The sequence below is a fragment of the Podarcis pityusensis genome (assembly GCF_964106645.2).
Source record: "Podarcis pityusensis genome assembly, chromosome: 2".
NCBI lineage: Eukaryota > Metazoa > Chordata > Lepidosauria > Squamata > Lacertidae > Podarcis > Podarcis pityusensis.
This window is the reverse complement of record NC_138029.1, coordinates 91,949,240-91,963,355: the sequence shown is the minus strand read 5'-3', so window position 1 is coordinate 91,963,355 and position 14,116 is coordinate 91,949,240. Positions and strand designations below refer to the sequence as shown.

The 14,116-nt window shown below is 42.6% G+C and overlaps 1 protein-coding gene across 3 annotated transcripts in view; it reads left to right on the top strand.

The window, feature by feature from the left end:
- GRM7 (glutamate metabotropic receptor 7) overlaps window positions 1-14,116 on the top strand; it is a 418,392-nt gene that overhangs the window by 146,346 nt on the left and 257,930 nt on the right. For all 3 annotated transcript variants that reach the window (XM_080995649.1, XM_080995648.1, XM_080995647.1), the window contains exon 2: window positions 4,761-4,977. In XM_080995649.1, coding sequence (XP_080851775.1) covers window positions 4,761-4,977 — 217 coding nt within the window. The remainder of the gene's footprint in view (window positions 1-4,760; window positions 4,978-14,116) is intronic.

Sequence of the window (14,116 nt, the reverse complement as noted above, 5' to 3'; positions counted from 1 at the left end):
CCAGCGTCTCTTCTTCCTGGTCTCGGGTTTTGTTAGTCCTTCTTATCTATTCCATCTAGTCCATCAACCTGGTGATCTTATGTCCGAGGCTCTTAAGTCTTTTCCATGTCCCTTCTGCAGATCTTCTTCTTGTTTATACCTGCACTTTACTTTGTCTTTTGTTGATCTTTTTCTTAATTTCTTTCCTTTCTCATTGGGGGGTAGGTCTCGGGAGGACTCCAATCCAAAAATATCTCCATCTCCCCTCAGCAGATCAGCCCATTCCCCACAGTCCCATTCCCCACAGTCAACACTGTAATCCAGGAAGTATTTAAAAGCATGTTTCAAAGTCCTTCCAAAATTAAGAGCCCTCACAACTCCAGACCCCCCCCCCCCGATCCACTCCAGATTCAAACTTCAAGAACAGCGGCTTATGCTCCTGCAAGGCCTCGGATCTCTCCATTTGTGTTACTTGAGGTTCAACAGCAACCTCCTCCATTATCTTCTGCACTTGCGCTTACCCTATCAAAACAAGTTCCTGGGCTGGTTCCTGGATGGTTTCTATATGGGTATTCGCCATTTGTCCAAAGTTTTTAACTGCAACAGTCATCAAATCCATCTTCTCATGCATCTGCTCCAGCAAAGCGCTTGTTTTGCAAAATGCAAGCACCAAAACTTCTTCTAAACACATTTTTATTCAAGGTCAGAGTCTGGTCTCACGATCCTAATCTTACAGCTGTGAAATCCCCAGATCGACTCCGGCAATAAATTAACAAGCTCTCTCTAGAGGAGACAATTTCTATTTGTATCCATCTTTTGAAAGCAGGACCAACAAAAGAAAATTACTTTCATTTTTCAAATATTTTGTTTCTTTTAAATGCAAGAGGCAACATTGGAGTCAATTTGTTTCTCTTTTTTTTTTTTTTTTACTATCTGTCAAAAGACGTTCCATTCACAGTCGATGAACTTCCCCATAAATTTCTGTCTCTGACACCCCGTTCCCAGGTTTGAGACGGTGGAAATTTATCTTTCTTTACTCTCTCTCCTGCAGGCTTAAACAGTCAAAAATTCCCCCCCTTTTCTCCTGCTTCTAAGAGGGGTTTTGGTGGTAATAACTGAAGGAAATTTAGACCTTTATATACGACTTTCCAGACTTTAGCTTACAAAGTTTTTGCTTCAATCTATTTACAAAAACGGGAGGCGGACTTCCTGTTTAGAGCCTTCCCGCTTCAGTGCCAAATTAAAATGTTTCTTGATCCAATTTTCCGTTCTACTCACGGGTACTTGTTTAGAGTCCAATTGTCCACAGGAAAAAGTCAGCGCTCTCCGGCAACGGCTGTGCAGCTTCACTCCGTAAAAGTAGCGGTTGATTCAAAACACCGCGCCGCTCACCCCACATCGCTTCGGATCCCCGAAAAAGGGTTTCCCTGCGAGTAGGGGAGGCGCTCCTGGTGTCAGCCGAATCCCACGTTCCCAGGCTTCCTCCGCCTGGGATTTTTAGAGGGTCTCTGCCTTCGCCGCGGCGGCAAGACCCGGTTTTCACGGAGCGGGTTCCTCTTGGTCAGAGGAACTCTGCCATTGCCGATGGCGCTAACCACTTCTGCCACTGCCGCCGCTTCTTCTGGCCTGCAGGGATGCCAGAGGCAGCTGCCACAGTCCACCTAATGACTGAGGGTGTTCTGAATATTGTTATATTTGGAGATAATGCTCCAAACTTGCCACCAAGTGATGCTGTTCACAAGGCCATTTGTCAGGAGGGGTGCTGACAAGCTCTCCTAACCTTGGGATCTCTTAAGCCAGCTTTAGTCACCATGCATGATGACCTATGTTAGTAGAGAGACAGGGAAAGGAGTCCTTTTTAATTCTACTCAACCTTTCAGTAGCTTTTGATAGCAACCTTTTGGAGTGGCTGTCTGAATTAGAGGTGGGTGGCACTGCTTTGTGGTGATTCCAGTCTTATTTGGATGGTAGTTTCCAGTGGGTAATGCTCTTCGGCCCCTGGAGCCTTCAACGAGGGGATCCTCAGGGTTTGATTTCATCTCCCATGTTGTTTAAAATCTACACTAAACGGCTGAGGTGGGATCTTCCAGAGTTTCAGAAAACGACATCAGCAATATGCTGATGACACACAGCTCTTCTGCTCCTTTGCATCTGCAGGTGTGGCAGTGGATGTGCTGGATTGTTGTCTTGCCTCGGTAATGGACGGAGGCAGTATTAGGCTCAGGACCTTAATACCTCAAAGACCGCCTCTCCCCATATAAATTGACCTGGACTCTGCATTCATCATCTGAGGCCCTTCTTCATGTGTCTCATCCATGAGAGGTCTGGAGGATGGCAACACAAGAACAGGCCTTCTCTGCAGTGGTTCCTCACCTGTGGAATGCTCTCCCTAGGGAGGCTTGCCTGGCGCCTTCATTACATATAGTTTGGTGCCAGGCAAAAGCATTCCTCCCAGGCCTTTGGCTAATTAAACCATCTATGGTTTAATTGTGTTTGGGTTTGCTGTTTTTGTTATGTATTTTTGTGTTTTTACTTTGTAAATTGCCTTGTGATCCTTAGATGAAGGTCAGTATAGAAATTTAATGATAGATAGATGATAGATAGATGATAGATAGATAGATGATAGATAAATAGATAGATATAGATAGATAGTTGATAGATGATAGATGATAGATAGATAGATAGATAGATAGATAGATAGATGATAGATAGATAGATAGATAAATAAATAGATAGATAGATGATAGATAGATAGATGATAGATATAGATAGATGATAGAATAGTCTTTTGCTGGGTTTCTGTGCTGCAGTGCCAGTTGATGCTTTACGAATTGAAGTGGCTTGGTCCTCATGTTCAGTCTCCCAGCAAACCTGCTCATAATACAAAAAATTATATAAAAACCAGTATTAACAACATTAACAAAATATGACCTAGGAAATAAACTAATCACTGTTGAATTCATAAACACACTCTCCACACTATCATCATATTTTCACTTTTGTAATATTTGTAATATTGCATAAGTGTTATAAAATATGTGGTAGTACGTATACCTGATTTTATTTTGAAACTGTGATGGTAAACCTGTATGTTGAAGATAGTACCGGTCCTCCTCAAATTCTTGCAAGAAGGTATGCTCAGGGTGATCAAGCCCCTTAAAAATTTCAATTCCCTGCTTGAGACACTTACTGACTTGACAGGGACCTGTTTAAAATGAGCAACAAATTCTTTAAAAAATGCAATCCTAGCAGAAAGGCAAGTAAGGATAGGAAAGGTAATGAGGGATAGATTTCTCTTTAAAATGTAAGAAATGCTTCTATAACCTTGCCTGAAAATTTGAGCACTTTTTTGGTGAATAATTTACAATAGCAAGGAGAGGCTGATGCAGCAGGTTCTTTCTGTTGGGTGACCTTACTGAAAATAATGATTCAATAATCTGTTAAACCAAACAGATATGTCAGTGAACAGTGTAACGCTTCCAATAGAAAGATGTTGTCAAATGGTTACATATCATTATCAATGGGATTTGGCAGTGCTGTGTGGTTTTGAGTATGGCCATGATTGCACATACAAGAATGAAATTTAGTATCAGTAGGTGCTATTCAATCCTGCACTCTTCCAATCATTTTGTCTTTGCAAGCATTTCACCTTGCTGGATGCTATGATCTTCCTCCTCCTCCTCCTCCTCCTCCTCCTCCTCCTCCTCCTCCTATGCCCTGTTTTGGGGGTTCTTCCAATGCCTCCCCCAAACCAAAATCAGGAGGCATGAGAGAAGGAGATAAGGAAAAGCCCAGCTATGTAAGTGGAAGTCATTATGTGGGGTTTCCACTGGTGGGGCTGGTTAGGTAAATCCTGCCTATGCCTCGTGTCTGAATAGTTACTGGTAAATCAGAACATACATAGGCAGCCCTGGTGAAATTTCAGAAGGCAGAGGTGGTCTGACTAGGAATTTTGCTGATTGGGAATTGGATTTCCCGTGCTCTACACTGCTCCATTATGTCCCGTGGAACAGCTGATGCACATAATCCCTGAATTTTAGGGAGGGCTTCCTACTTGAGATTCCAGTGGATCTTACGCTCAGGTCCTACTTGCCAGTTTTGTGAGAACAGGATGCTGGATTAGATAGGCTTAGCCTGATCCATCAAGCTCTTATGTTTTTAATGGCTGGTTGACTGGATTTTCTCAAAAATTGGCAATGGTTATGACTGAGAAGCTACAAACATGAGTCTGACCAAACTGCGGGAGACAGTGGAAGACAGAAGTGCCTGGCATGCTCTGGTCAATGGGGTCACGAAGAGTCGGACACGACTAAACAACAACAATGACTGAGACTGATGAGAGCCAAAGTAACAGAGATGATCACAAATTGGTGGGAACTAAGGCTCTAGTAGGCAGTATTCAGACTAGCAGAGCTAAGTGTAAACAGGAAAATACTCAAGAAACCTAAAGATGGTGAAATATTGTTGACAAATCATGCATCATAAAGTTTACCAAGCTTACCCAAGGCTTATCTCAAAGTATGCTAACTTATCCTTCATCAAAGAGGTTCATGGAAGTTTTTTGGGGACAAAACTGATAATAGTTTAATTGGCCTTTTAGTATTCACATAATGAAAATCATTTGAAAGATGGCTTCATTGACTTTCACTTAGGCACTGACGGAGATAGAAAGTAACAGATGGGCACTGGGAAGACTAATTGTGTTATAGCTCAAGCTAATTGTTGTGCGTGTGTTGAGTTTATCAATTTATAACTCCAAATAATTGTTCTATTCCCTACAGATACCCCAAATCAGTTATGCTTCAACTGCACCAGAGCTAAGTGATGACAGGCGCTATGATTTCTTCTCACGGGTGGTACCTCCAGATTCCTTCCAAGCGCAGGCGATGGTGGACATCGTGAGAGCCTTGGGGTGGAATTATGTCTCCACATTGGCTTCTGAAGGAAGTTATGGAGAAAAAGGCATGGAATCTTTTATACAAATTTCCAGAGAGTCAGGTAGGTGATGAACCACGCTGCACAAAATGGGAATTTATTTTAAATACTATATTGAATGAAGCTTTATCCTTTAACATTATTCATACCTTCACAATTTCATTCCTATGGTTTCTTCATTTCTCTCTTCTCAACTTACATAGAGGTTTTCAGGAACAAAGCACTTATGAGTCTGAAAGCTAAATGGCATTAATGCTCTGTTGGAGAAAGATATAACAGTAAAATTGTATCAAGTTTCTGGTGCGCCCACTGTTAAAATCATGTGCTATGATGAGATAGTACAAAGCAATGTTTTTAGCATATTGAGTCCTTATCTCCTCACAGCGAAGAGTGCTTTTAAACCAAGCAAGTTCTTAGATATAAACTTTATGTCAGACAATTCTTCTATGTCTTTCAAATAGTTTTACACATTTATTTTTTTTAAATCAGATGGGACAACGTGAGGAGGTCTCAGCTTGAGGGATCAAAGGTTATTAGCTCTGAAGAGACACGAAACCTGTTTTAATGCAATGGGCTTGGAAGCCTAGAGAAGTCCAGTCTATTGATATATGTTCAAAGGCTCCCCACTTACATTTGAAGATATTCCCACACTATTTGAGATAAATCAGTGATTTTCAAACATACCTCTTGGGAACCTTTTCCACAATGATGAGTCTGCTGTGGAACCCCTGCACATGCCTTTTATTGAAATACTAGTATGTGGTGGAAAATTCATGGCCACATTTTAGAATGTCCATCCATAGGTTTTGGCAGTAGATGTCTGAAATCCAGTTGCCCACATTCCTGTTGCATACAGAGAGGGAGGGATGTAAGGTGTCAGCAAGGTCAGCAAATGCACCTGTGGGAGCGCTGGCTTGGTTCTGCTTGTGTGTTTTCATCATAGTGACCTCACTGCTGCCTCAACCCTCCACCCTGGTATGTCATAGTGACATGCTGCAGCCCCACCCCATCACCTAGTACTGCTTATGGGCTCCGTCACTGCCTTGAGTACAAGCTGTTTCCCATGTGAGTTTATCTGCTGCTACTGATCTCCTCACTGAGAATCTTGATACATTGCCAAAGAATCCCAGGGTTCTCTGCAGCACAACTTGAGAGTCATGCACGGAACCTGCTTTGCCATAGCGAAATACATCATCTCAAAACAGAACACTCCAGATGGTAAGAAAATGAAAGCTAGTCTTCTGCTAGCTCAGATAAGCTGAAACATTTGGTGGATTTAAGAAACAGGTTGTTACGGAGGAAAGTGTACCCCGGTGAAAGGATTTTGCTGCCTCTGTTCAGGATAGACTTAAGGACTTGAGGAGACTAAATGAGCCAGTTGGATTAAAGTATCTGGATTTTACTTTTTCATCAGCAGAGATGTATAAATGCTGCCCCCCCAAATATATAACTCCATGTTCTAGTTACAGAAATGTGAATACTAGCAGAAATAGTATGTCCACGTGTAAAGTGATGGTCACACTACACCTTGAATACATTGCTCAGTTTTTGTTACATTACCTTAAAATACTTGCAATCAATATAGATCACTTGCAGTCAATACTTGCAATCAATACAGAAAGTGAAACTAAACAGTTATGATTCAGAAGTATGGTATTCCTTTTGCACACAAAGGAATGAGGGTAAGAATACTGATATGCTGTAACTCAGAAGTATTTCGTGGGGTGGGGCAGGGCAGTGGTGAGGTCAGAGTTAGGGCTAATCCAGCATGTCCCTGACCTCATTTTCACCCTGCCCCATTACAACATACACATTTCTGCCAGGATACACCTGTGGTCACTTAATACATGCTCACTTCCCTCACATTTTTTTCCTTTTTAAATTTCTGACATTGTTCTTACATTGGCTATTTTCCAGTCATCTTGTATACAAGGCAATTTTCATGGGTTGGATGAATGCCCTTGCTGTAATTTAGTTCATGAATTAGCCTCCTCCCCCACTTTTTAACACAGTTCTTCTAATGTGATGTATAATGAGAAGGAAAGGTGGAATATTTAAGATGATGGCAACACAAATAATGTGTTGGGTTCTCCAATTTTCTTATCCATTCATTCATTTGAACTTTATATATCACCCTCTTTACCAATTATGATTTCAGGGTAGTTTACAAAACCAAAATACCATCCTTTTTCCTTGTCACTCTGCTGTTGGATGGGCCATTTGGCCAAAATACATGCTGAGTATTGTTCTGCAAAACTTGGTTTGGCTGCTGTATCATAAGCAGTGGGATTTTCAAGGCATTCCTAGGCAGGAAAGACTATCTGACATTGTTCTTACATTGGCCATTTTCCAGTCACTTGGTATGCAAGCTGATTTTCATGGGTTGTGGCAAAGGGTTGTGGGGAAAAGTCAGACCTGCCTGCCTCCAATGCGGCAAAGCTACTGGTTCTTTGACTTAGTGTTGAATACCACTGAGCTAGCTGAACCATTGATCTAACACATCAAGTTTTTAGGTAAAATAAACTAAGTAGACTAAACAAATACATGAAACTGCGTCCAAATCTAAAATGTTTCTCATGGATTTCAGATAGATTTGCCCTCCTATGAGATCTTCTCCACCTCCAATGAGATTTCCATCTAAAATAGGTCATGGAATAAATTTTCCATGATCTCAAGCAGCCACATGAAGTTTGTGTTTATTGCTGGATTAATTAACTAGTTCAGTGGCAGCAGCAACAACTGCATCTTTGCAGATTTCCTGCATTATCCATATGTCAAAGAGCATCTGTCTGATTAACGACACTCAAAGCTGTCATTGGGTAATTTAAAGCATCTTATTCTTGAGCATAATCCATGAAAAAATGGCAGTAGTGGGGAAGCTGCACTTTCAAAAAGATCTCTTTAGAAGCAAGATACAATATGTTGACGTTTCAGAAGCTGCTGGTATTTACATGCATTTTCCTGGTTTGGATACATATTTATGTAGCATTAAGGGGGGAATGTTTGGGATTTAATGTTGCAGGAACTGATGAACTTATTTATTTAACTATTTATTAATTAAATTTATGTTACCTGAGGGATGCGGGTGGCGCTGTGAGTAAAACCTCAGTGCCTAGGACTTGCCGATCGTATGGTCGGCGGTTCGAATCCCCGCAGCGGGGTGAGCTCCCGTCTTCGGTCCCAGCTCCTGCCCACCTAGCAGTTCGAAAGCACCCTTAAGTGCAAGTAGATAAATAGGTACCGCTTTATAGCGGGAAGGTAAATGGCGTTTCCGTGTGCTGCGCTGGTGCTGGCTCGCCAGAGCAGCTTCGTCATGCTGGCCACGTGACCCAGAAGTGTCTTCGGACAGCGCTGGCCCCCGGCCTCTTAAGTGAGATGGGCGCACAACCCTAGAGTCGGACACGACTGGCCCGTACGGGCAAGAGTACCTTTACCTTTACCTTTACCTTTATGTTACCTGCTCCCCACCCCCGGACACCCAGGGCAGAAAACAACAACAAATTGAACAATTAAAAACCTATTTCAATGCAGTTGTGTTTGAAGGAGCAGGGATAGCACATAAAGCCAAAATCACAAACAGGCAAAGCACATTCTCCCTACACTAGGCTTCCTCAACCTCGGCCCTCCAGATGTTTTTGGCCTACAACTCCCATGATCCCTAGCTAGCAGGACCAGTGGTCAGGGATGATGGGAATTGTAGTCTCAAAACATCTGGAGGGCCAAGGTTGAGGAAGCCTGCCCTACACCTTTGAAAGCTCTCCCAAAGTAGGTTAAAAATGTCCTGGAAAACCTGGACATATGGAAGCCCATATCGGAAATGTTGATTTTGGGGCAATTTGTGCCTGGATTTTCACTTTTTGAAATATGGCAACCATACATTGTGCAGAACGAATATAAATACTAAGTGTTATTAATATTATGCTGGACACGCCATATGATGATGCACATCTTGCATCAAAACTGGAACAGTTCAAAAGTGATTTGCTGGAATATGTAGGAGATGCTGGCTGGCTGACAGTCTGCATCTAATTCTTTCTGATGCTTGGCTTTCATTGATGTACAAGAAGTCTTCTCATAAGTGATAAAATGTTTATTATCATCACCCTCAAATCTGTGCCAAATTACCTGATATTCTGGGTTATTTCCCAGAGTGGCTGCCAAAGTGCTAAATTCTCAAGGCTTGCAACAGTAACTAGAGAACATTATTCTTTCTGTAATTTTTTAGACACACTAGCAGAATCGGAAGACCGCGACTTGTCCTTTTGGAGTTCATAATTCTTCTTAAAGTGACTTTTATTATGAGCACTTCAAGTTAGTTTAGATTTGTCTTTGTGACAGTGGATGAAGATTTGAATTGCATTCTGCAGTCTGTGTGGTTTGTTTGGGGGTTTTTTTTAGCCCCCACCCCCCAATGATTAAAATGTTAACAGATAATTTGGATTTACTGATGCTACTACTGGCCACAAATCTTAAACATCATATCTTTGATGAATTGGTTTTCTTAATTAGTAATTAGTGGGGTTAATTGCTGACTAAAAGGTTAAAAGGATGTGTGTGTATTAGGGAGGGAATGTTCAGTTAAGGATCAGACTGCAATAGCAATAAGGATAAGACCATTAAAAGTGAATTTCTTTTAACTTAGTGAGGCTTACTTTGGGGCAAATTTACATAAGATTACAAGGAGAAAGAGCCTCAGCTCAGTGGTACAGCAGATATTTGTGCATACAGATTGCCCCAGCACTACCTTAAATCCCCAGTAAAACTTTTAACTGTTGAAGGATCAGGTAACCAGTTAAGTCCCCTTCCCTCTTTAAATGGCAACATGTATTCTAATCATAGAGTCTTAAAATTGTAGAGTTGGAAGGGACCACGTGTGTTATCTAGTCGAACCCTCTGCAATGCAGGAATTCTTTTGCCCAACATGTGGTTCAAAGCCATGATCCATGACCTCACATGAGGTTCCAGTACTTGCCCTGAGAGTTAGGATGGGCAAATACTGATATTGTTCTCATTTGCAGTTTCTTGTTACAGCCCCATCAGAACCCTAGACTAAAGCTGCATATTTCTATGGAGACCTGCAAGGAAAGTAGCAATAAATAAGGGATAATTATTCCGTTTTACAACTCTAACTGCATATAAAATAACAATTACTTCGAACATTAGAGCTCTGAAGAACCCCTTGCCAAGAATCCCCAGTTTCCCTTATACTGGTCCGACTGCATGTCCCTTTGAAAGCAATTTGAGCAGCATAATGAAGGGTGGCATGTTTGGGATGCACCTAATTTCAAACTGATGATAAGGGCACCAGTTGATATAACACTGCTCAATTCCAAAACGTTTGGATGAAAGCACCTCACAAAACAGTTTTACTTTTTAATCCGTGTCAGGCTTTCAAGCTGCTTTGCTCAGAACGCCCCAGGAGTTAGCTTCTTGTACATGTACCTAGAGAATGGCTGTAGTCTTGGACTCCTCTCACCCTTGGCTAATTATATTGAATTGACATGCAACCTCATACCAAATTAAAGGCTGAGCAGAAACAGTAGTGGGGGGGGGAGCTAGGAGAGATGCAGTCTCATCACACCAAATCCATCCATCCATCATGTGCTAAAGGAACATACATAATGAAGAGATCCCTTGGGTAATGCCTTTAAAATAAATATCTCCACAGAGGGAGCCATTGGGTTTAAAAGCTGAAAATCATCATAAATGAGACAGGAGGTGGAAGTTTGGTAGACAGGCTAAACCTCTCTTAATGAGAGGCATAATTTATGCATCCCCAGTTTTCTCTATATTGAGTGATTTCCCCCCATCCCGCTTGAGTACATTCTAATGGACTGTACTTCATTTCTCTCATGGGTTAAATATACTGCATAGCAGAGTATGAAATGTTAATGACAGAATCGTTTTATGTACACTTTCAAATGCAGTTTGCAAAGTATATTTTACCCTCTTAATTGCTGAGATCTCTAGTCATTCATATTAGTGCTTTTTATGTATTGCCATATTAGCTGAGGAGCATTCTCATTAATACAGCATCCTCTTAATTACATTTTAAGTTGACACTACTGAAACTGCCACTAAGTATCATCACCAAAGTTTTCTCTCCACTTCCCATAAGAGAAGCAATATCGCAGATTTTGTCTTCTCAGTTGGCATGGTAAAGCTGGCCAGAAACATTTAATGAGATATTTGATTTTTGCTGGTGGTACATTTAAAAATAGTAGCAATAACATTTATTCTCCCCCCCCCCCCTTTCAGATGAGTTTTATCAGTTTCATGAGAAATGTTAATGAGGGTACTTGCTTTGGAGGCTAATCGTAGCATGTTTTTAATGTGTCTTTGACTGATAGTAGACCTTCTGGCGCACATTGCACACTTCTGGTGTGCTTCTTGTTACTAGAATTATTAGCAATGGTTTAAAGGTTTCCCCTCTCCCTTTACGAATGTTGATTTAATAAATGTTGCATAAGTTTAAGTCTCAAGGGTGTCTTCTGTCACAAATGCTGCATTGTAATACATAGTAGTAATTTATTATGTGGAGTTATACCACCAGTAGTACTGTGCTACTAATAATTATTTCCCTTTAGGTTCTTTTCTATGAAACAAATAGTGTTCCATTCAGAAAACAGGGCTTTCCCACCCCTTCCTTCCTTGTGCATCCCCCCAAAAATCTGTTTCTGGAGACTGTGGGATTCCTAGTTACCAGGGCCAGCCCAAGACATTTGGGCACTTGAGGCAGAACCCAAAATGGTGCCCCCTCCCCACCAGGGAAGTAGGGGCGAGGGAAGATCTACATCAGAAGCAAGAGGGGAAGGAAGATCAACACTGGGAACAGCTGCCCTGGTAGATGCTTCCTGAGTCTGTTGCCTCACCTGGCCACTTGGATGGGGCTGCCCTGAATAGAGATTGACGTTGGGATCTGCTACCCAAGTGGCTCCTGTCACCTGAGGCAGTCTCCTCACCTGGCCTCATGGGTGGGCCAGGCCTGCTAGTTACACTGTGGGGATATGTTATAAGGGGATGCAGATGGAAGGAAAGGGTCACAGGAAATTCATGCTGTGTGTTACTGGAAGAGCTACTTAAGACTCCATTAGAAACGTGCGTGTATAGTATAATGGCCACAGCCCAACATCCTGAAAATATCTACAGGAAGCCTTTGAGGAGTTAACAGGCTGCTCCATGCAGGGGAGAATCATCAGGACGGTCTCCCATACCCTTCCTTCTGGAGAATGTGGCCATGACCTCCTCTTTGAATTCCAGAGATTAATGCAGAACACCATAAGGCATCCACTCATCCATATAATATGGATTTCCACACTCTCTAGAGCTCCTCGACCCATTCCCACATCACATCTTTCAATGAGGAAGGAAGTAAGGAGATGCTGGTACTCAGTATCTGGCATGAGCCCCTTGGAGGTGTCATGGGAAGATGGTCTGTTTCTGAGAAGAATGGCAGGAACTCAGATTGCTCCATCTGGACCACCCGGGACAGAGTCTCAGTGTAATGGTGGGAAGTGTTGGCAGAACCCAAGGGAGGTCAGAGTCCAGGGACAGGGCTTGTACTGTGGGCGATGGTGAGCTGAATCCTGGTGAGGGACCATGCAGCATAGCAGAGGAATGTTCTGCTCCAGTGACATTGGACACCTCTAATCAGAACCTTCTCCAGAACCTCCTCCTGTCAGCCGACGAGGGTGAATTGGATGTTGAGCTGGTGTCAACTCTGCTTCTACCTCCAAGGAAATGGAGATGCCAGCACTGAAGAAGAAGAAGAGAAGAGTTTGGATTTGATATCCCGCCTTTCACTCCTTTTAAGGAGTCTCAAAGCGGCTAACATTCTCCTTTCCCTTCCTCCCCCACAACAAACATTCTGTGAGGTGAGTGAGGCTGAGAGACTTCAAAGAAGTGTGACTAGCCCAAGGTCACCCAGCAGCTGCATGTGGAGGAGTGGAGACGCGAATCCGGTTCCCCAGATTACGAGACTACCGCTCTTAACCACTACACCACACTGGCATCAGAGGCAGATCCAGGGAAGCACAAGTGGTTTGGGGCGCTGCAGGGGGTGCCTCAACTATGATGTAGAATGGAAGGCAAGAGGGAGGGGCCAAATTTTGGCTTCACACTGGGTGCCACTGAAATTCAAGACCCTAAGGTCCGCCACTTGTGGCATAAACACACATAAACACACATCAACCCACCTGGAGGAATGCCCATTCTCTTGACTGGGCTCCACCCATTTGCCACACTAAGTGCTGTGACCCCCCCTGTCCTTCAAAAGGAAGGTGCTGCAGAATCAGTGTCTTAGCCATGTATCTAATTCTTTTGTACACATGCTGTACATTGTAATAGTGCCTGATTTAAGCATTAAAGTCTTTGGCAGAAACCTGATCTGGAAGTTTGAATTCTTTGTTGGGCACTGAGGGCCAGAACTGTTGAATGAATACTCTCTCTCTCTCTCTCTCTCTCACACACACACACACACACACACGTCTCACAAATGTAGTTTTTGAATTTCCTCCTGCTTTGTATAGTAATCTGAAAGCAACAAATGCTTGAGGTGCATTCCAGGGGATACCAATGCTATTATGGTAATCTTACAGTGCATGCTGTGAAGAAGAATGAAAGAGTCAGTGGGAAAGGTGGACTCTGACCTAGGAGCACTCAATAAGAGGGCTTATTTTGATGAGGGCTCGACCACCATTACAGAGTCTGAACGACATTCTCATTGAAATCAAGAGGGAATCTTTAACTGGATTTTAACAGTACTTGCTGATAATGAGAGCCCTCAAGAGCTTCCTTCCTGTGATGATAAGAGAGGGGTTAGCTTTGTGGAAAATATTGTGCTAAGCCTCTCAGTTCCCTGAAGATGCACCTCCTTTTCTTTGAAAAAGCTCTGTTTATGGAGGGCCAAGCTAACAAAGAATAATAGAATCACAGGATCATAGAATTGTAGAGTTGGAAGGGACACCAATAGCTATCTAGTCCAAACGCAGGAATCACAACAATTGCTCCCTCTGCTCCAGTTTCACAGCAGAGGCCAGAAGCACCCCCCCCCCCCGAGTGCATATCTAGAAGACTGCCTGCAGCACTCTGACCAGGAAGTGCCACAAAAAAACCCCAACCATTATTTTATTATAAACCCCAACCCAAGATGGACATTAGCAGAGAGCTTCCTCTCGATGGCTTCTGGGGGAATGAAGCAGTG